The sequence below is a fragment of the Cladophialophora immunda genome (genome assembly GCF_000835495.1).
Source record: "Cladophialophora immunda strain CBS 83496 unplaced genomic scaffold supercont1.1, whole genome shotgun sequence".
Lineage (NCBI taxonomy): Eukaryota > Fungi > Ascomycota > Eurotiomycetes > Chaetothyriales > Herpotrichiellaceae > Cladophialophora > Cladophialophora immunda.
In genome coordinates, this window is record NW_015622541.1 from 7,704,425 (window position 1) to 7,724,366 (window position 19,942).

The 19,942-nt window shown below is 54.0% G+C and overlaps 5 protein-coding genes across 5 annotated transcripts; all 5 read left to right on the forward strand.

Annotated features, from left to right (window-relative positions):
• Positions 1-270: 270 nt before the first annotated feature.
• PV07_02251 (L-aminoadipate-semialdehyde dehydrogenase) lies at positions 271-4,506 on the forward strand (the record flags this gene model as incomplete). The annotated part of the gene is made up of 1 exon (XM_016388849.1): positions 271-4,506. One exon carries the CDS (start codon positions 271-273, stop codon positions 4,504-4,506), a length of 4,236 nt encoding a protein of 1,411 aa, XP_016255777.1.
• Positions 4,507-5,534: 1,028 nt separating this feature from the next.
• Positions 5,535-7,519, forward strand: PV07_02252 (uncharacterized protein; the record flags this gene model as incomplete). Its single annotated transcript, XM_016388850.1, has 2 exons — positions 5,535-5,917; positions 5,972-7,519. The coding sequence occupies 2 exons, from the start codon at positions 5,535-5,537 to the stop codon at positions 7,482-7,484; spliced, it is 1,896 nt and encodes a 631-aa protein (XP_016255778.1). The 3' UTR covers positions 7,485-7,519.
• A 2,881-nt stretch (positions 7,520-10,400) lies between these two features.
• On the forward strand, positions 10,401-12,795 carry PV07_02253 (uncharacterized protein; the record flags this gene model as incomplete). The annotated part of the gene is made up of 2 exons (XM_016388851.1): positions 10,401-11,411; positions 11,464-12,795. The coding sequence occupies 2 exons, from the start codon at positions 10,401-10,403 to the stop codon at positions 12,793-12,795; spliced, it is 2,343 nt and encodes a 780-aa protein (XP_016255779.1).
• Positions 12,796-13,307: 512 nt separating this feature from the next.
• PV07_02254 (uncharacterized protein) lies at positions 13,308-14,329 on the forward strand (the record flags this gene model as incomplete). The annotated part of the gene is made up of 3 exons (XM_016388852.1): positions 13,308-13,341; positions 13,434-14,246; positions 14,298-14,329. 3 exons carry the CDS (start codon positions 13,308-13,310, stop codon positions 14,327-14,329), a joined length of 879 nt encoding a protein of 292 aa, XP_016255780.1.
• A 698-nt stretch (positions 14,330-15,027) lies between these two features.
• On the forward strand, positions 15,028-15,234 carry PV07_02255 (uncharacterized protein; the record flags this gene model as incomplete). The annotated part of the gene is made up of 1 exon (XM_016388853.1): positions 15,028-15,234. The coding sequence occupies one exon, from the start codon at positions 15,028-15,030 to the stop codon at positions 15,232-15,234; it is 207 nt and encodes a 68-aa protein (XP_016255781.1).
• Between the last annotated feature and the right edge of the window lie 4,708 nt (positions 15,235-19,942).

Genomic DNA, 19,942 nt, shown 5'->3' on the forward strand with positions numbered 1-19,942 from the left:
TGGAAGCGTCGATGATTGCGCCATTGGAAATTGTGACAGGTTCGTTAGAGTCCGGGGAAACAGGGCGGGTGGAGAGCAGACCAATAGGAGCATAGTATACTGCCAAGCCCGCCGCCAGTCCCGCAGCCTCTCGTGCATCGGCGGGCGGCGCTTCTCCGGCGGAGCATTCGTCAAGGAACCGCAAAGATAATTTTTCCCTTTTTCTTTTCCTGGCCCAGAGCCTGGTTGACTCACTCGGGCCTCATCGATTTTCTGCAGACGTTCCCAGCGATGGCTAACGGGGCTGCTCACGTCGAGCACCTGGCCTGGTGGACCCAGCACTTGCAAGACCAAACGATATCGCCTTTGACTAGAGACTACCCTGAAGCCACTGCGGAGAATGTACCCAAACGGCCCATCGAAGCAGCCGAGTCGCTCGCTGCTCCGGTCACCACCAGAAATGCCTTGAAGGCACTGTCCAGTCTCGCATCATTCACCGCTATCATTCAGACGGCTCTCATTGTTCTGGTGAGCAGATTAACGGGGGATGAGGACATCAGCATTGGCACTAACGCAAAAACTAACGGCCCTCCATTTGTCCTCAAAGCAGCTGTTGTCGCTTCAGACTCATTTTCGCAGCTGCTCAAGAAGGTGCAAGAGCTATCTGGCCAAGCGGCCGAGAAGATTGTCCCACTTGCAGATCTCCAGACAAGCTTAAAGAGACCGGTCCTATTTCGCTTTGCTGTTATCAATAGCAACCAAGATGGTGCTAGTTTGCCTGGCAGTGCTGAGACAACCGACTTCTTGCTGTCTTATTCGTGCTCTGCCGAGGGCGATCTTCGCCTGACGGCGCGGTACAACCAGCGTCTTGTCTCGAGTGCAAGGATAGCCGGTATTCTCGCCCAAATTACGCAGCTGCTGGAGAATGCCGCCGCCGATGCCAATGCTCCTGTTGGGGCTATCGTGTTCGCCACTCCTCATGAGCAGGCTCTTATACCCAATCCGACCAGCGATTTGGAGTGGTCGTCTTTCCGTGGCGCTATCCACGATATTTTTGCTGCGAATGCCGAAGCCTATCCTGGTCGCACATGTGTGACGGAGACCAAATCTGAGGATGGGCCAGAAAGGCAGTTTACTTACCAGCAAATAAACGAGTCCTCCAATATCCTTGCGCATCATCTGGTCCAAGCTGGCCTGGAGAGGGGCGATGTCGTTATGATATACTCTTATCGAGGAGTCGACCTAGTAGTTGCCATCATGGGTATCTTGAAGGCTGGGGGCACGTTTTCGGTTTTGGACCCTGCCTATCCACCTGATAGACAAAACATCTATCTTGACGTCTCAAGACCAAGAGCGCTTGTCATTATAGATAAAGCCACTCAAGATGCTGGTGAGCTTTCAGAGAAGGTACGAAACTTCATAAATGGCAACCTGGACCTCAAGACAGAAGTTCCTGCTCTGCGTTTGCGGGACGATGGCGTTCTTCAAGGTGGCGAAGTTGCCGGAAAGGACGTTTTTGAATCTGTCCGGGACCTCAAGGCCAAAGGTCCTGGTGTTGTGGTTGGACCCGATTCTGTTCCCACTCTCTCTTTCACTTCTGGCTCTGAAGGGAAACCGAAAGGTGTCAGAGGTCGCCATTATTCATTGGCATTCTACTTCGACTGGATGGCGGAGACGTTCAACTTGTCCGAGAAAGACAAATTCACCATGCTCAGCGGCATCGCACACGATCCTATTCAAAGAGACATTTTTACACCTCTATTCTTGGGCGCGCAGATTCTCGTGCCATCAAAGAATGATATCCAGAACGAGCTGCTAGCCGAGTGGATGAAAGAGTATGGCGCGACAGTGACACATCTGACACCGGCGATGGGTCAAATTCTGGTTGGAGGTGCAACTGCAAAATTTGAAGAGCTTCACCATGCCTTCTTCGTGGGGGACATCTTGATCAAGAGGGATTGTAGATCCTTACAGAGCCTGGCACCAAACGTCCGCATTGTCAATATGTGGGGAACAACAGAGACTTCTAGGGCGGTAAGTTACTACGAGATACCTTCATGGAACGAAAATGATGCCTTCCTCGATGGCATGAAAGATGTCATCCCCGTTGGCAGAGGAATGCATAACGTTCAGATGCTCGTCATAAACCGTTTCGACCCGACCAAGCTGTGTGCAATCGGCGAAATCGGAGAAATCTATATCAGAGCATCAGGGCTTGCAGAAGGATATCTAGGGATTCCTGAGCTTACGGCGAAGAAATTCGTCAACAACTGGTTCCCTGGTCACGAAAAAGGCCTTGAGTCGGATAAAGCCAGGTTTGAGCAAAAATATAAGCACGAGCCTTGGGCACAGTATTACCTCGGGCCTCGTGACCGCCTCTATCGAAGTGGAGATCTCGGCCGCTATACACCAACAGCAGACGTGGAGTGCTCCGGCAGGGCTGATGATCAAGTAAAGATCAGGGGCTTTCGGATCGAACTTGGGGAAATTGACACCCACCTGTCTCGACATCCGCTGGTGCGCGAAAATGTCACGCTTGTGCGAAGAGACAAGTTTGAAGAGCAGACTCTTGTCAGCTACATTGTGCCCCAGATGAAAGCATGGTCGCAATTCCTTGCCGAAAAGGGCAAAGAGGACCTCCCAGATGATGGAACTCTGGTCGGGAGAGTCGAACGATTCCAACTGCTCCAGACCGAGGTGCAAGAGTATCTGCGGACGAAGCTGCCTGCTTACGCTGTTCCTTCGGTAATAGTGCCAATGAAAGCGATGCCTTTGAATCCAAATGGCAAGGTCGACAAGCCAAAGCTGCCTTTCCCGGACGCAGGAATACTCTCGGCACGGACGCGGCGGAAGTCTTCCATGCTACAGCAGCTCACAGAGGGGGAACTAGCGCTCGCACACATTTGGGCCAAACTTGTTCCAGGACTGATCCCGCGGACCATCAGACCGACGGACTCCTTCTTTGCTATTGGTGGTGAAAGTATGAAAGCCCAGCAGCTCGCATATCAGGTCAGAAGAACGCTCGGGGTGAATCTGCCAATCAGCAGGATATACAATCGACACACTCTCAAGGAGATGGCTGCTGTCATTGACCATCTACGAGCAGCTGATTCTTTGGGCGGTGGAGAATCTGTCGAGGTCAAGGACAGCTCCCAACCCAATGGTCTTAAGGCCGAAGACCAATACGGCAATGATGCCCCCATAATGGTCAAGTCGCTACCTTCCTCGTTCACTTCTGCTTCTCCAAATCTTCCTTCAGCGCCAGTGGTGTTCCTCACCGGGGCGACAGGCTTCTTGGGATCATTTATCTTGAAAGATCTGTTAGACCGCCAAAATCCTCAAGTGGAGAAAATCTTTGTCCTGGTTAGAGCCAAAGATGAGACAGCCGCACTATCCCGAATTAAAACAACATGCCAGGCTTACGGTGTTTGGGATGATTCATGGAAATCTCGAATCCACTGTGTCCCAGGCGAACTAGGACCGACGCAACTTGGCATTCCCAACACAGAATGGAAGCAAATCGTTGACGAAGTTGACGTTGTTATTCACAACGGTGCTCAAGTCCATTGGATCAATACGTACGAAATGCTCAAGCCTGCTAACGTTCTCGGTACTATTGAAACCATGAAGATCTGCGCGCAAGGCAAACCCAAACTTTTTGCGTTTGTTTCCTCCACCAGCGTGCTGGACCACGAACACTTTGTGTTCGAATCAGAACGCATCATCGCCGCTGGAGGCGAAGGAATCAGCGAGGACGATGACTTGATGGGGAGTCGAAAAGGATTAGGTACCGGCTATGGGCAGAGCAAATGGGTAGCAGAATACCTTTGTCGCGAAGCCGGACGACGAGGTTTACGTGGCTGCATCATCAGACCTGGCTACGTGCTTGGCTCCTCCAAGACTGGCGCCACAAACACGGACGACTTTTTAATTCGGATGCTCAAGGGCTGCATTCAACTTGGGACGCGGCCGAACATTAACAACACCGTCAATATGGTCCCAGTGAACCATGTTGCTCGCACCGTTGTGGCATGTGCATTCCATCCTCCGTCTCCTCGTGGAGTCAGCGTGGCTCAGATCACGGGGCACCCAAGATTGCGATTCAATCAATACCTTGCGGCACTCCAGACCTATGGCTATAAGGCGGACCTAACGGATTACGTTCCTTGGGCTTCCTCGCTCGAGCACTACGTGAGCACGCACGCCGATTTCGCACTGATGCCACTCTTCACCTTTGTCGCCAATGACCTCCCCTCGAATACCCGCGCACCAGAGCTGGACGACAGCAATGCGGAGAAAGCACTGTATGCAGACGAGAAGTGGACTCGAGAAGATGTTAGTGCGGGAAGCGGTGTCACAAAGCGCGAGATCGGCCTGTATCTGGCTTATCTGGTCCAGATCGGATTTCTCCCGCCTCCAAATGCTGGCAATGATCAGGATGGGGTTAAAAGTTTGCCAGAGGTGACGGTCTCGGATACACAGCGCGAGGCTTTGTCAAGCGTGGGTGGTAGAGGCGGCTTGGCTTGAGGTTGGCGTTGAATGTCAATGCTATCGACATACCCATAGACTTGGTTAGAGGCGCAAAAGACAGGGGCCCAAAAGTCCTATTGCTCTCAGAAAATCTCATTGAAGGTCTCCTACCAACACCAATAATAGGCCTGTTCTTTCCGAACTTGATGTGCGAAAAAAATACTTTGCGACCTTTCCTTGAACCAGCAGAGCAATCTATCGTGAACATCAGAGATTCGCTTATGAGACAACCTCATCTGTCCTCACAATTTGCTTCCTGGGCAATTCCAGATTATTCGTTCCAGCCTTGCAAACGACTATCCGAATGGGATCCATACTAGCTTCACGCGGCGGGGCAATGAGGGGAATTCTTGTGCCATTACCAGAACAGCAACAGTATACCGAGGGTAGCCAGGTTTACGAGCAAGTCAAGCTGAGAGTCCTATACGGGATATTCTTGCAATTGAAAAGACAGCAGGGCTAGACGTGTTTTAGGTGGCGACCCGAGGCCCGAGGAGCGCAAATGGAATAGCTTCGAGACGCTGTACATCGTCGCTCCGCATGCGGACGTTATCTCCATCATGCCACTTCCTTGGAGGACATGCGGAGGAGCATCCACATGTACTTACAAGGAGTCTGATTTGATAGCGAAGGCAAGGGTCGTCGAGAGGACTATCTGATATTGTCCTGCTCAGATACGGCCCCCTCGCGCTTCACACCCCAAGTTCATCAGCGTTGCGAACTCTAGGTTGCCAGTGGACCTACCCTACCTCTGTATATATTCGACCTCCATCCGAGGCCCAGGACTTGGTGACAATGCTTCGACCAGGTCTGATGGGAGGAACCTACCGGTGATACGGCTATCTACTGCTTATGCTCTTACTTGTTTCGTCAACACCGAGGCTGTACACGGTTAAATCTTATCGTTCAGCTCCTCCCCAAAGGATTCCGGATCTGTGGTACTTGAAAGTCTTGGTATATCTTGGTTTGCGCAGCACTCTAATGCATTTGGATGAAAACACCATCTATCTTTCGTTAGAGCAAAAATGTCTGTCGAAACGCTTTCGGTTTCCCAAGTGGCTGAGCCTGTCCTTACCAAGTCCAGTAACCTGACGGTTAAAGAAGTTGAAGACGATCTGGGATTCGATCCTGATGCCCTCAAGGCCAAGTACCTTGCTGAACGGGAGAAACGTATCCGCGCCAATCCCAATGGAGTGGAACAGTACCGTGCGATTGAAGGCTCGCTGTCCCATTATCTCGATGATCCATGGGCAGGTCAAGATGACAAACGCGAACCGTTGGACATCAGCACCGAAGTTGTAATCATCGGCGCTGGGTACGGAGGGGAGTTGATGGCACATAACCTCAAGCAGAATGGGATCGAAGATTTCAAGATCATTGAGAAAGGTTCGGACTTTGGGGGAGTTTGGTGGGTTCATCCTTCCCTCATTATTGATTTCAGCCCTGACTTGTAGTGTTCTAGGTACTGGAACCGATATCCAGGAGTCCAATGCGATATTGAATCCTATGTCTACATGCCCATGCTGGACCACGTTGGATATGTCCCCACAGAAAAGTATGCGCGTGGACCCGAACTTTTGCAACACGCACAGAAACTGGCCAAAGAACTTGGACTTTACGAAAAGGCAGTCTTCAAAACTGAGATTCTAAGCATTCACTGGCAAGAAGAGACCGCGACTTACTCAATCAAAACGAACCACAACGACAACATCCAGGCACGCTTCGTTGTAGGCGTTGCCGGGTCACTACACCGACCGAAACTCCCAGGCTTCCCAGGGATCGAAACTTTTAAGGGCCACAGCTTTCACTCCAGCCGTTGGGATTACAAGTACACGGGCGGAGACGCCACTGGAGGAGGGCTTGTTAATCTTACTGATAAGAAAGTTGCAATTGTTGGGACTGGAGCTACCGCCGTCCAGATTGTGCCAAATATCGCGCCTTGGTGCAAGCAGCTCTATGTCTTCCAACGAACACCCTCGTCCATTGATGTGCGGAACAACAGACCTACGGATCCAGATTGGGCTAAAAGCCTTACTGGGAGATGGCAGAAAGAGCGAATGGATAACTTCAACACGATCGTCTGCGGCGGACATCAAGACGTCGATTTGGTCAACGACGGTTGGACAGACATTATTCGTAACCTATATCCCTCCCGAGAAGCAGCAGGAGCAATGGGAAAAGAAGAGATGGCCAAACGGCGACAAATTCTAGACTTTCAGAAGATGGAACAAATCCGCAAGCGCGTCAATGCCATAGTCCAGGACCCTGTGACGGCTGAGAGCTTGAAGCCGTACTACAATCAATTTTGCAAGCGGCCTTGCTTCCACGACGAATATCTCGCGGCCTTCAATCGGCCCAACGTACAACTTGTCGACACCAAAGGCCAAGGTATAGACCGCCTGACCGAGAAAGGAGTGGTCGCCAACGGGGAGGAGTTTGAAATTGATTGCTTGATCTATGCCACAGGTTTTGAACGTGCCACTAGCTGGAGCCACCGCGCTGGCATGGAGGTCTATGGCCGTGATGGGAAGATCCTCGGGGAGAAGTTCTCAGACGGCCCCAGCACCTTCCAGGGCTGGGTCAGCAAGGACTTCCCGAACTTCTTTATGATCACGACCCTTCAGGCTTTTGTGACGGCGAATTTCCTCCACACCACCGCGATCCAGGCAGAGCATCTCGCCTATGTGGTTGCGGAATGCAAGAAGAGAAACATCCGCTCGGTTGAGCCGACCCAGGAGGCCGAGGACAAGTGGGTCGAGACGATCATCGAGTCGGGCGTCAACTCGAGAGCCTTCCACACGGAATGCACGCCCGGGTATTACAACAATGAAGGCCAGATCACCCGGAAGCTGGCGAAGAACCAGTGGTACGGAGGCAGTCCGTTGTGGGTCATTAATATGCTGAGGGAATGGCGCGAGGCTGGCAAACTCGAGGGTCTCGCAACAACTTTTCACCCCGAATCTGATACTGCCTAGACCGCCTTTGATTGGGGCAACTGGGGCGTTTTCCTCTTTTTTGATGGCTTGTGTTGATAGTCTTCTAGGATCTAGTAGCTACTGCATCAATAAGATATGAATTGGCAACCTGGAACCTGCCACGAACATGATTCCTGACTCCTTCTTCCAACAGATTCTGCCAATGCATTCATGGCATTATTCCATCTTCTTTCTTGGTGATGCATCATTAACTTTCTCAGTGCGACAGAAATGGGGCCACACCTTTCATTCTGGCATTTGAAGGAGCCAAACGCATGGATTTATGATGTCCGTGACAGATATCATCTTTAAACGCTATCGATGTTGCACAAAAGAAGCAGTACAGTTTCACCAACATCAGTAGAGCTTGACATCCAGCTTCGACATGGCTTCACCCAATCCTCCGCCACAGATAAACGCGGCCTTGTCATCGCTGAACTCTGGTCGCTGCCTGTAATGGACGTTTTCGCCACTGCATTCGGCAGCCTGCCCCGTCAAGCTACTATCATCAATAAAACTCATGAAAGCCTTGACAATGGTAGAAGCTGGCGTGATGTATTCCTCTGGGCAAGTGAAGGAATAGATTTTCGTCAACGCCGTGTGGACAAGACCTGGTAGAAATGAGCGTTGGCAGCCCTTACCCGGGAGCACGGCAAATTACCTGGGCAAATGCAGTTCACAGTGATGGGTTCCCCGAGTTCCTTGAGTCGTTGGCCCAAGGACCTTGTCAATCCGACAACCTGCGAAGGTCAATGTCAGTCAGTCACATTCCCATCCTGTGAGAACAGGCATGAAGGTTTTACCCCAGACTTTGCAGCCGAATACAGCGGAACGGTACTTCCGGTGTAAATCCCGGCCATGCTGGAGGTGAAGATGAGCTTGCCGGCCTTGTCTGGGTTCTTGCGGAAGTAGTGGAACGCCAGCCACGCGCAGTAGATTGGTCCGTAGAGATCAATATCAATCACGGCCGTGTTGGGCTTCGGAGGCGTGCCATCTTCTCGGTCTTGCTGCTGTGCGTAGAAGCTGATCCGGTCGCCAATCCCCTGTGGTCCTAGAGTCAGATTCATGAATGCAACCTTCCTCGTGTGGGCGGAGAGTCGGGGTATACAGCATTGCCATAGACCGCATCAAGCCGTTCCCATTCTTTCCAGGTTCGAGCAAACGCAGCCGCGATCTCTTCGTAGTCTGCCACATTTGCCTTGATGAAGATCGCCTGGCGCCCGCACGCCTTTGCGACCGCTTGCCCGGTTTCCTCGTTGTAGTCGACGATAGCTACGTTCCAGCCCAGTTTCAGGAGGTGCTCGACCACGGCAAGCCCCATTCCAGATGCGCCTCCTGTGACAAGGCATACAGGGGCACCGCTACGCGCATCACCATTGAGAGTGCTCATTTTTGCCTTAGTTGCCGCGAGCTGGATGGATAGCAAAGTACTTGAGATGGGGAATGTTTCTGGATACCTCCCCAAACATTTCCCACTGTCTTCTGCTCAGAGTTATCAAACAGCAAGTATGCCAGAAGCGTTTACGTGATCACACGCACAGGCGATGTCAAACCGAGGGTCTTTGCGAAAAAGGGGTTAACCGGACCCCAGGGTGGGGTAAAGACCATGGCCACACCAATGCACTCCCCGGACGACTGCACATGCCGAAACCCTGTTCCAACGGCTAGGAATCGAAGAGAGTTGGCTCGCCAAGGGGGTGGTACTTGCTTCTTTTGTATGCCAGATAACCGAGGGCATCGCTCTGCAAGCCGCGGGCACCTGCTGCGACATACTCATTAACCCAGGTGTTTCTGGCGACTGTAAATCTGCCCCCGGTCACATTCTGTAACATTTGACTACGTGAATGGATTGAATGGCAGGCGCCGGGCAACCTTTCGCCGCTGGCGCAGCCCTGGGCCTCGTTCTCGCGATCTCTGTTCGGGAATGGCCTCAGGAAATCGCCCCTCGCGCACTACGGCGGCCTCGTATATTCTTCAACAAGCAAAGGCCGAGGCAGCAGCCTCGAGCTTGTGCACTCGATCTTGAAGATGTCCACCCGTTGCTCTGTTCGCATGGGGGCACACACCGTCGAAGCTGCTTTCGGCCACTCAGAGACTATGGCGCCATGAATGAGGCACGGGTGATCTCAGCGAGCAAATGCACAACAAGAGCCACGCGGCGCAAGTGCTGGCATTATCTGAAAAAGAAGATGTTTCCAATTCGAGGATTGGGGCCGATTGAGAGTTCTCTGTGAACGGCCTTAATGAATAGGACGGCAGTAACCATGGTAAGTAAGACCAGGTGGATGGGCCCCACGACAGACCACTTATCATTTTTGTTCAGGAGTCACTATAGCCACAAGTAAAAGTGAGCGCCAAGATGCTCTTGGTGCTTCGCAGCTTCCATGCCGCTGTGAAATACGCTTCATATTGAAAATATCGTCGTCTTCATTCAAACATAATCTTCTTTGTATTCCCCGAGTCGAACAGCCCACCCCAAGATGAACGTTGTGGGGTTCCTGCGTAGAATGCTCTAGGTATCTCTCTATGTTCTTCGTAAGCAACAGCGCCAGAGTTTACTACGCGGGTAGGCCGCAGGAAGCTCCCTGGTGGATCTCAGTGGCCTCGTGTTATATGCAGCCTTGTTTTAACCAGGCTATGTGCGAGTGCTATTTGATTGGCCGAGATCAGGAGGGTTCGCTAGACTGGAGACCCTGCGGAGAGACGCTAGCCTGATTAGGCATATAGCTCTCCAGTTTCCGGTGGAACTTCCTTCGTAACCGACAATCCCCGCATTCCCGTGGTGGCGCAAGCATGCGATTAACCCGAGGATAACTCGAACTATCGACGCCTACAGCACACTTCCTTTTTACATGAATAAGAAAACAAGCTTCGATGCTTCTTGACATCGCGATTTCCCATATCAATCTACCCGCCATGCACCCAGCAGAATCGCCGCCGTCGACCTCGTCGCCGTTGTCGGTTTCGGATCGGCAGCGAACTGGATCTCAAGGCCAGGCGGCAGATGCGATCGGGGCACAGTCCCGCGCGAAGAAAGGTGTCACCCATCGTCGAGCTACCCAGGCATGCCTGCGCTGTCGCTCTCGCAAGGTCAGATGTGATGTCACCCACAAGGCTGGCTACTGCACCAACTGTTTGCTAGACGGTGCAGAATGTCGAGTTATGAAGTGCAGGCGTCGTGGCCACAGAACTAGTGAGCATTACGCTCTGCAAGCTTCACAGAATTTGGATTCAAACCGAAATGCGAGCGTCGGATCGACGACCCTTGCTGGAGAAGGGGCCTTCTTGATTGAGCGACCTCCCGAGACACCTGAAGAAACAAGGCAATCGGCAAATGAATGGGAAGATCGAGAGAGCACCCGACCAGATGCCAGTCTCAGTTCCTTGCAGCAGTCGAGACTGGGTCGAGGCAGCTCCGTTTCCAAGGCACCAGAGTCGCACGGCTTCATACTGTCCTTGTCGGAGCAACCGGACCTTCCAATCCCAAACGATACAGTTGAGCAGGATGAAAGCCCTGTCGACAGAAACGACGGTTTGCTTTCAGCCCCATCTACGCCACCGCCCCTTCCGCAAAATGGACCAGGCTGGCACACAGCCTTGCCGGATTTCATTGAAGCCTTCCCTCTGCGCAGCCCCAACGACCTAGAATTCTTGAGGCAGAGGTCGGTTTTTGTCTTACCGCCGCCACAACTCCAACGCGTGATAATCGACCGGTTCACCGAGTTCGTGCATCCGCTCCTCCCAGTCTTAGATCTCCCGGCGTTCCGAGGAGCAATATTTGGTGAGAAGCCAGGACAGAGGGTGTCTTTGCTTCTCTTCCACGCTGTCATGTTCGCTGGAGTGGGAGCCGTTGAAAGTGAGATTGTTCTCCGGCAAGCTTACATGAGTAAGACTACCGCTAGGCAGACGTTTTACGAGAAGGCCAAGGTGAGAATGCCGAATGTATGTCCTTGATGCAGAATCTGACGCGGTGGACCAGACGCTCTTTGAACTGGAGACGGAGAAAGATCGTATTGTTATCTGTCAAGCATCGCTCTTTCTCATCGGATGGGCCAGTAGGAGTAACTTGAAGGATGCCACTTACTGGCTCGGCACTGCCATTTCCCAGGCTCACGTTCTGAAATTGCACCGATCAGAGCAGACCAGCTCAATGAATCCCCCTAAACAGCACCGGAAGCGGAATCTTCGCCGGATATTGTGGTGGAGTATTCTCATGAAAGAATGCGATCTTTGCATGTCCATCGGTCAGCCACCGCGCGTATGGCCATTCGGCACGCCAATGTTGACCATGAGCGATCTTGGGCTGGAGGAGACGGGAGCTCTTACGATCGACAGCCTTGCCCCTCAATCCCAACAAGCGCTCGATCCACTTTCCCCGGCGCTCGCCACGGTGTGCATCTTGAAAGCTAAGCTTTGCTGGCATATCTATCGCATCATGCGCAACATACACGAAGACCTTTCGCCCTGGGATGGTCAGCCATGCGCCAACCCACTACCATTTCTGAGACAATACATGGTCCAAGAACTTTACCGTTGGCGGTCAGAGATTCCCATCGAGCTAAACAGCAAAAATCTGCTCCGGGACGGGTTAGGGGGTACTCCACGCAGTGTCACGTGGGCAGTATCCGTGGTTGAGATGATATACTGCGCCGCACACTTCCTCGTCCACCGGGACGGTATGCTCATGGACGATATCTCGGAGCACATCAGCCCAGACTCTGTCACTGACCGCTGTCCGCCCACAGACTATAGCCGGTGCTTCCTACGCCAGGCCGCCAATGAAACAACTGAGATACTGGAAGCGCTTCTTAACTGCGGACTGGCGAGGTTTTTACCTCCCTCTTCCCTGATCAACATGTGCCTGGCTGCCTCGACCTTGTTCCGAGACGCCAATTCCGCCGACCCAGGCACGCGCAAAGCCAGCCTCCAGAAAGTGGATGTGTGTATCAAGGTCTCGAAACTGCTGGCGGACATGGCACCGAGCATGAGGGAGGTTGTCACAAAAATGCAGGATGCCAGAACAGGATATCAAGGCCGGCCTTCTCGACCAGGACCGCCTTTAAATTCCGGATACGCGCCTCAATCAAACATGACCCTGACCCAAGCGAACTTGGAGGACAGGAGTGAAATAGATCATCAATCATTATCGGGCAGCACTTTAGAGGTCAGCAATACCGGTGCCGAGGATGGCAATGCCTCAAACGGCTATGTAGCACCGGTGTCATACGAGTGGAACTTGGACGACGAAGACTTCGGTCTCGCGGGGCATGCATTACTGGATTTTGATCTCAACGGGTACACTTGGGCATAGGGTTTCTAATGATGACGGCAGGTTGTAAATGAGCCGAATTGGGACTTGGGCTGGGGAGAGAATGTTGAGTGCATGTCATGCACCACGGGCATAGCCGAGCAGGCTACTTTTCGAGTGTCCGGTAATGGAAATTGAAGTGATATGGGCGCATATATTGTTTATTGTCCGTCCAGAAATACCCTCCAGCTAGTGCGAGAAACAAAGTTCTCATTCTGTGCCCGTGGCCGACGTGCCGAGCGTGGATCCCCAGTAGAATCCCAATCTGTAAAGAGGGCCGAAAGAATGAGCAAAAGATCCGTCTGTAGGCGATCACATCCAGGTCGTGACAGTCGCAACAATGCCATATTCGGCCCGAGGTTGGGGTTTGGGTATCACGGCGGCTTCGCATGCCTCCTAATAAAGCGGGGGAACGCGGGCATGACATATTACCAGGCTGGTGCTTGAAGGAGGGTTGAGGAACCACTGAGGCTGCCGGAACAAAGATTTCTCACGTAAACTGTGGTCCGGCGACGATGACTGATTTGAACATCACGGACGCCGATATAGGTAAGCCACTCGTTCCCGTCACCGAAGAGATCGGGATACATGTCATTGCCGATGGAGGTCGTCTGGGTCGAAGCTGACACAAGTGTCAAAAGGCGACAAGCTCCGAGGGAAGACTGCCGTTGTCACGGGGGGTTCTTCAGGGATTGGGCTCAGCATTGTGCAGAAGCTCGCGGCGTCGGGCGTGAAGGTCCTGGTCGGGGATGTCCAGCCCCTGAGGGAGGCCGTGGACGGCGTGCTGTACATGAAGACGGACACAAGCAGCTGGGAGGAGCTGCTCAGTCTCTTCAAACGCGCGGTCAAGGAATGGGGCCGAATCGACATCGTCATCCCCAACGCCGGGATCGGCGACAAGGGCGATTTCTTCGACAAGGTCGACGAGCACGGCGACCCGGTCAAACCCAGATTCGACTGCCTGAACGTCACGCTGATCGGGCAGATGTACACGGTGAAGTTGGCCATGCACTACATGCGGCGGCAGGAGCCGCAGGGGGGCGTCATCGTCTCGACCGTGTCGAGGGCCGGGTACGTGGCCGAGAGCATCCCGGTCTACGGCGCCGCGAAGCACGGCATGGTCGGACTGATGCGGGCACTGCGGCCCCTGACCAAGACCTGGAACATCCGCATCAACAGCATCGCGCCGGGCATCACGGACACGCCCGCCCTGCGCACGCTCCCGGACCTCGTGCCCAAGCTCTGGAACAGCGGCGTGATCCCCATGAACACCAGCGACGACTGTGCCCTGGCCGCGGTCTTCCTCTGTGCCAACGCGGACTACAACGGCAGCACGATTTTCATCAACGGCGGGAAATACCGCGAGGTCGAAAGCGGCTATCAGCGCCATTTGAAGGACATCATGGGCAATGATCCGCGCCTGAGCATGACGCCGGAAGAGAAGAAGATTCTAGGTGAGTGGATCTCCTGCATACTCAGGGATGCGTGCTGACACCCTAGCGAAGAGGATATCTTTACACCGAGTAGTAAATATTAAGTCCAGACATACCGGGATTGGAAGCGGGAGATCTAGTGTTGAGTCTGCCGGGGTCACCGAGGGATGAGGCTGTGCGGACACCGAGATGCCATATCGTTCGGGGAAAGAAGGCTAAGCTCTGTTAGATGGCTATATAAAGTCTCTCATGCCTAGGGGTCAGATGGCAAAGATGAAACGGAACGCCTGCCATCTTTTTCTGGGCTGCCCGACCGCCTCGGTTACCTCAGCCTTGCCAAGCTCATCTCTGATATACCCATACCTCCGTTATAAAGGCAGGTAGCAGTTGTGCCCCCACCTTCTTGACATGCTGAAACCCTGAGGTTCTCCCGAGTAAAGCATCGCTAGTCGTTATAAGGAAGAGCACGAATGACCAGCCCGCAATGAATAGCTAGGGGCTCTTCTGCATGATATACCTAACGTTCTGAGCCTTCTTCTATGGTGATGACTCCGGCCCAACGACGTCAGTGATCGGGTTCCCACGGGTGAGCTGAGCGCCTCCCGAAACTTGGGGCACCGTTGGCGTGCTGAGCAACCTACACGAAGCATGGTACTTTGACCGGATCGGACGCCGCGTTGCTATGCTCGTTGGGCCAGCTGGCCATTATCATCCCCGCCTCGACCCTCCTGTGCGTGTTCTGAGTCTCGTATGAAAACACGGGTGACACGGCGCGAGCGTACATCATCTCGCGGTGGTGGCAATGTTCCTCTTCCTGGTCGGCTACGCGGTGATATTCAACAGCTGCTGCTTCACAGACATCCCCAAGATCCTGCCGACACCCATCCACATGGAGGAGATCTGCGAGACTGGTGAAGCGGATGGGGATGGCGTAAAGATCGAGACCAAGAAAGTCAACGCCAATAGCAAGCTGGCCTCCGTTGCAGAGCATTATGAGCATACTGTCTGAAGCGAAGTGGAGTTTTAGATCGCATGCACGAAGTCAGTGTGGCCCCGCCCAAGCCTTGGTGCCCTCAGGGCTCGAGGACGCTCATAACCCTCGGCCATGTTCTATACAACCTCAGAAACAGAAAGGGAGACAATGAAAAGGAGTGAAAAAGGGAGTATTCTGCTTTGACCGAGGGAAGGCTGTACCTAAGGGGATATCGGACCGCGGCAACTCGGCAAGCAACGGGGGGCCAATATCACCACCACAAGCTTGCTGAGCGGGCACGGGTATCAGCAACGCATCTTTGAAATGAAACAAGCACCGACTAGCCAAAGCCATACTTACTATCCCGAGAAGTAATTAGCTGCCCGAATGATTTCGACCTTTTGGCAGGGCTGGGTTGAGGGAAGCACAAATGTAAAATCATAGAGCTGCTTCTGCGCATAGCATAGCATAGCACGTATCCTCACTCTCAGGAACTCTTCCTGCTCCGTCGCGTAGCAGGTCCATATGATCAAGCGATTGTATTGTTAGGGGTGATATAATAGACTAACTGTGACCGAGTGCATGGCCCTGATTGACAGAATAGATCTCGACATGCCTGTAACGGGTTTTGCAGTGGATCTCTCGATTCCAGGCGTTTGACCTCCGTCTAGTGGTGTTTACGGGTAGTCCTGGGAAGAGAGTCCGAGTAGTTTGAAGCCACCGGGAGCCCATCTTGATGACTCTGATATGGCTTCCAGCGGTCCACCGTTTTGTAATCAAGTCGTACGGATATCTGGTCAAGCGATTTTGTTCGGAAAACTGAGTCGCCGAGGGACGAAGTCGTTGACACGTTCAGATTGACTCGGTCAGACCATTAGACCGCCGTCCCAAGATGAGCCTTGTGTGGCGGATTCTCCACTATTATCTAGGTGCCATCCACATAGCCATGCAGCTAGCCGACGAAATTGCTGGATGAAATAACTTCCCGATAACTCCTTGTGGTTGTCTCCAAGCCGAGCTAGCTGCTGGGCACGTCGATTCAACTTAATCGGCTATTGCCATGTTGTTATTGGGTGTTGAGTAGATTCCCAGGACATAACTCGGATAACCCAACCCCAACAGCGACCTCGCATTTTGTTGTTGGTTGAATCGAAATATCTTCGCGGAAGAGCGGACACAGAGCCACAACAAGCCATGACGACCAGCAGACAGACCAGCCAACAAATGTAAGAAGACGGTTCTTGTCCTGAGCCCAACTCTGATATATCGTCCATTAACCATGACCGTGCAGCTCCTCCCCATACTATGATCCCACCCGGGCCGACACATCGGTGGATCCGCGGTATGTGATGAAGGGGGTCGACTTCTCGCTCCCGCTCAAGGAGCGGGTGATGGAGTACCAGAAGAACTTCCTGGCGGATCCCAACTTCGACGGCTTCGACGCGTACGCACTCCGGAACAACGTGCGGTGCATCTCGGTGACGCCGACGCGGACAGAGTGGGAGCTCGAGATCCTGCCGCACCTCTGCAACAAGGGCGGCAAGCTGCACGGCGGCGCCGCCGCCACGATCATGGACAACTTGACCACGACCACCCTCATCGCCGGGGCCAGGCCGGGGTATATGGACGTCGGGCACGTGAGCCGCAACATCAACATGACGTATCTGCGGCCGGTCGTCGAGGGCGCCACGGTGAGGGTGGTCTGCGAGCTGGTCTCGGGCGGCAGGACGCTCGTCAACATGCGGGGCGAGATTCTCATGGACGGCAAGGTCTGCGTGACGTGCCTCCACGACAAGGTCTTCTTGCGTCCGCCGCCCGAACCCTCCAAGCTGTGACCCGCCTCCAGCTCACCGGGGGATGTGCTTGGTGTGATACTGGTGAACGGACGGGCATAGACATCTTGGGCTTGTGGGGACGATGGTTGGCGATCCGGCAGGTGGAACGAATAGAACGACCAGACAATCAGGAGGCTCTTCCTTTGTGACAGGGACTGAGATATAGAGTTGCGATAGACCATGCCACTATTTCTGTTTTGCGGGGGCGCTGGAATTTCATTGTCAACAGGTAACAAGTACAGAGCACAGACCGAACATTGCACATCTGTTTATCGCAAGGCGCGATGGCCGCCGGAGCTGGTTGAGGCTGGCATGAATAAAGATTCCCAACCACGAGGGACCACCCATCCTTTCATGTTTCGAGGTCCAAAATGTCTCTACGGACCCTCTTTGGTGTGAACCGAGACCTATGGTTCGAGAAACTGACAAAGAGCAGGCTGCAGCCTCGCAAATCCACGGAACCTCAAGAACCTAATGCGACTCTTATCGCAGCCTTCTCTTGGCTAAGCCACACACTCTGGTGGTGAGTTTGCCTCAGCCTCTTCAAAGCGTTCTTCTTGGAAGCGGAACTTGATCTGCCGGAGAATAAAGAATTCAGACCCTTGGTTCGCTCCGAGGGAGAGGTCATGGATCCCCAAATGAGATGAGGACCTCGAGGAAATGGCTCCCGCAACCTGAAAACCCGCACTGCCCATCACCATCTAACCTTGGACATGCCTCCACTTTCCACCACTTGTTCCATGGTTCAACGTGAAATGGGAGACGGTAAGTTATATGTGACAGGAAATGAGAGGCGCGGTCCCGGGATACCTGAACCACGCCACGCTTTCTGGACATCTGGCGCGGGAGAAGAATAAATGCGTGGTCCTCGCATTCCCTCAACATTGTGCACTCTAGGACACTCCCTCCCTTGCTTTTCAGGTCAGTCGCTCGCTTTTCGCCATCTTGCCTGTGACCTATCGACAATCCTTAACGAGAAACAGACCGATTTAAGCTCTATCACTGCGATGGGTGCAGCCGTCTCAGCGGTCAGAGGCGCGGCCGTGGTTGGCGCAGAAGTCGCCGCGGCAGGTGCTGAGGCGGCAGAGGCTGTCGTCATGACTGGAGGGGCGGCAGCAGGAGACATGGGCTTGGTAGGTCAGACGGCAAGCAGGGTCGCCTCGTCTTCCGGGTCGACAGATTTCTTTTCGGCACTAGGAAGCACGGCCTCGGATTCTTCTGCCTTTCGAGGCGTAACTGCGTCCGAGGCATCTGGACTGGAAGGCCCGCAGCAGTTGGATCCTATATTCTACGGACCGAGGAGACCACACTCAGTACCTCCATCATTCTCCAAAGGGAGGCCATGGGACGGGCCAGGATTCAGAAACCATCCTGCTTCGGAGGGGGGAGCATACCGAAACTGGGACTTCACAGAGCAAGGAGTACCCCAGGGGGCATCCCCAAAGGCCGCAGAGTTGTCATCATCCTCGACCTCGACCGAGTCAGGATTCCTCCGCGACCTCAAAGGAAAAGAGACCGTCCATGATTGGTACAGAGGATTGTCGCCTGTCTCTGACACGGGAGCAACAGCAGGCTCAGTGTCATCGGGGGAAATCTCGGGCTCGGTGTCAAGAGGGTGGTCGACCGAAGCAGTCGATGGATCCCAGCCGGAACTGTTCCCAGAGGCTTTCTCGGAACCTCGTACGCCCTCCCAGATATCGTCGACCGGAGCAGAGGCAGGTTCAAGACCGAGACCGGTGTCAGACTCGGAGGAGTGGCTCGCATCATCGGAAGACTCGACGGGCACGGTCGTCCACCATACTCCTCCCAATAACCCCAACTCCATGGAAGCAATCGATGGATCGGCGGAGTGGCTCTCAGGGTCGGAGCCGTCGTCGGTGGCGGAGGGGTCAACCGAAGCGGTAGCGGGATCCATGGCGCAATCCGAGGGCGAGGTGATAGAAGGAGAGGTCATCTACGACGGGCATTCACTCCCAGCGGGGTCGGGAGAGTCCACAGGAACCGTCGTTCACCATCCGCCGCCAGGAGGAGGAGCAGCTGCAGGAGCGGCGGCGGAAGGGGGGGCACCAGCCAAGGTCAACAGATGGCAAGACACGTGGAGCGTCAACGAGATCCTGCGCCTGCCGGAGGAAACGAGATTCCACATCCTCCGCGGCGCGTCGGAGCCGGCGCCCCTTTTCTACAAGCCGGGTGCGGGAGTCCAGGCGAATTTGCACACGTTCTCCAGCTTGGGCAAGGCAGTCCGAGCCTACATCAAAAAGGAGGCCGCCTTCACGGGCGAGGAGGTCAGCATGATTTTCGGCCGGAGGCCAGGGAAGATGACGGGCGCAGAGTATTTGGCGCGGGTGGGCAAGCCGGTGCGCCCCAGCACGGCCAAAGAGCTCAAGGCCATGTCCGGCGAGGATTTTGCAAAGTTGACCGGGCCGGAACTGCAAAAGTTGACTCCATTTCGGTCGAGAAGCAATGCCCTCACTACCGCCTATGGAGTCACCGCCTATGCCGGGATTCTGGCCGGCTACACCTATGGGAACACCATGGGCGAACTCCACAAGAACAAGATGAAGGAGAAGTACAAGGACGTGCACAAGCGCGAGCTTGCCTCACCTGTGATGGACCGTCCGAGTATGCCGCAGACGACCCTCGTCGTCACGCAAGGTCTGACCTGGATGTACACTGACCCACTCCCGGCACTGGGCATATACACCGCCAACGACACCACGTCCTCGGTGTTTGACGGCGATTACATCACGGTGCCCATGTCGACCGGCGCCGAGTATGCACTCACCTTCCCTCCCGAGGTGCAGCGGATTCACCTCACCAACGCCGGCCCTCGGCCACTCTGTGTGGCAGGAGTCAACATCACGACGTTGGACAGCTACTGGGTGAGCTTGAGCGGCAACCTGGGGGAG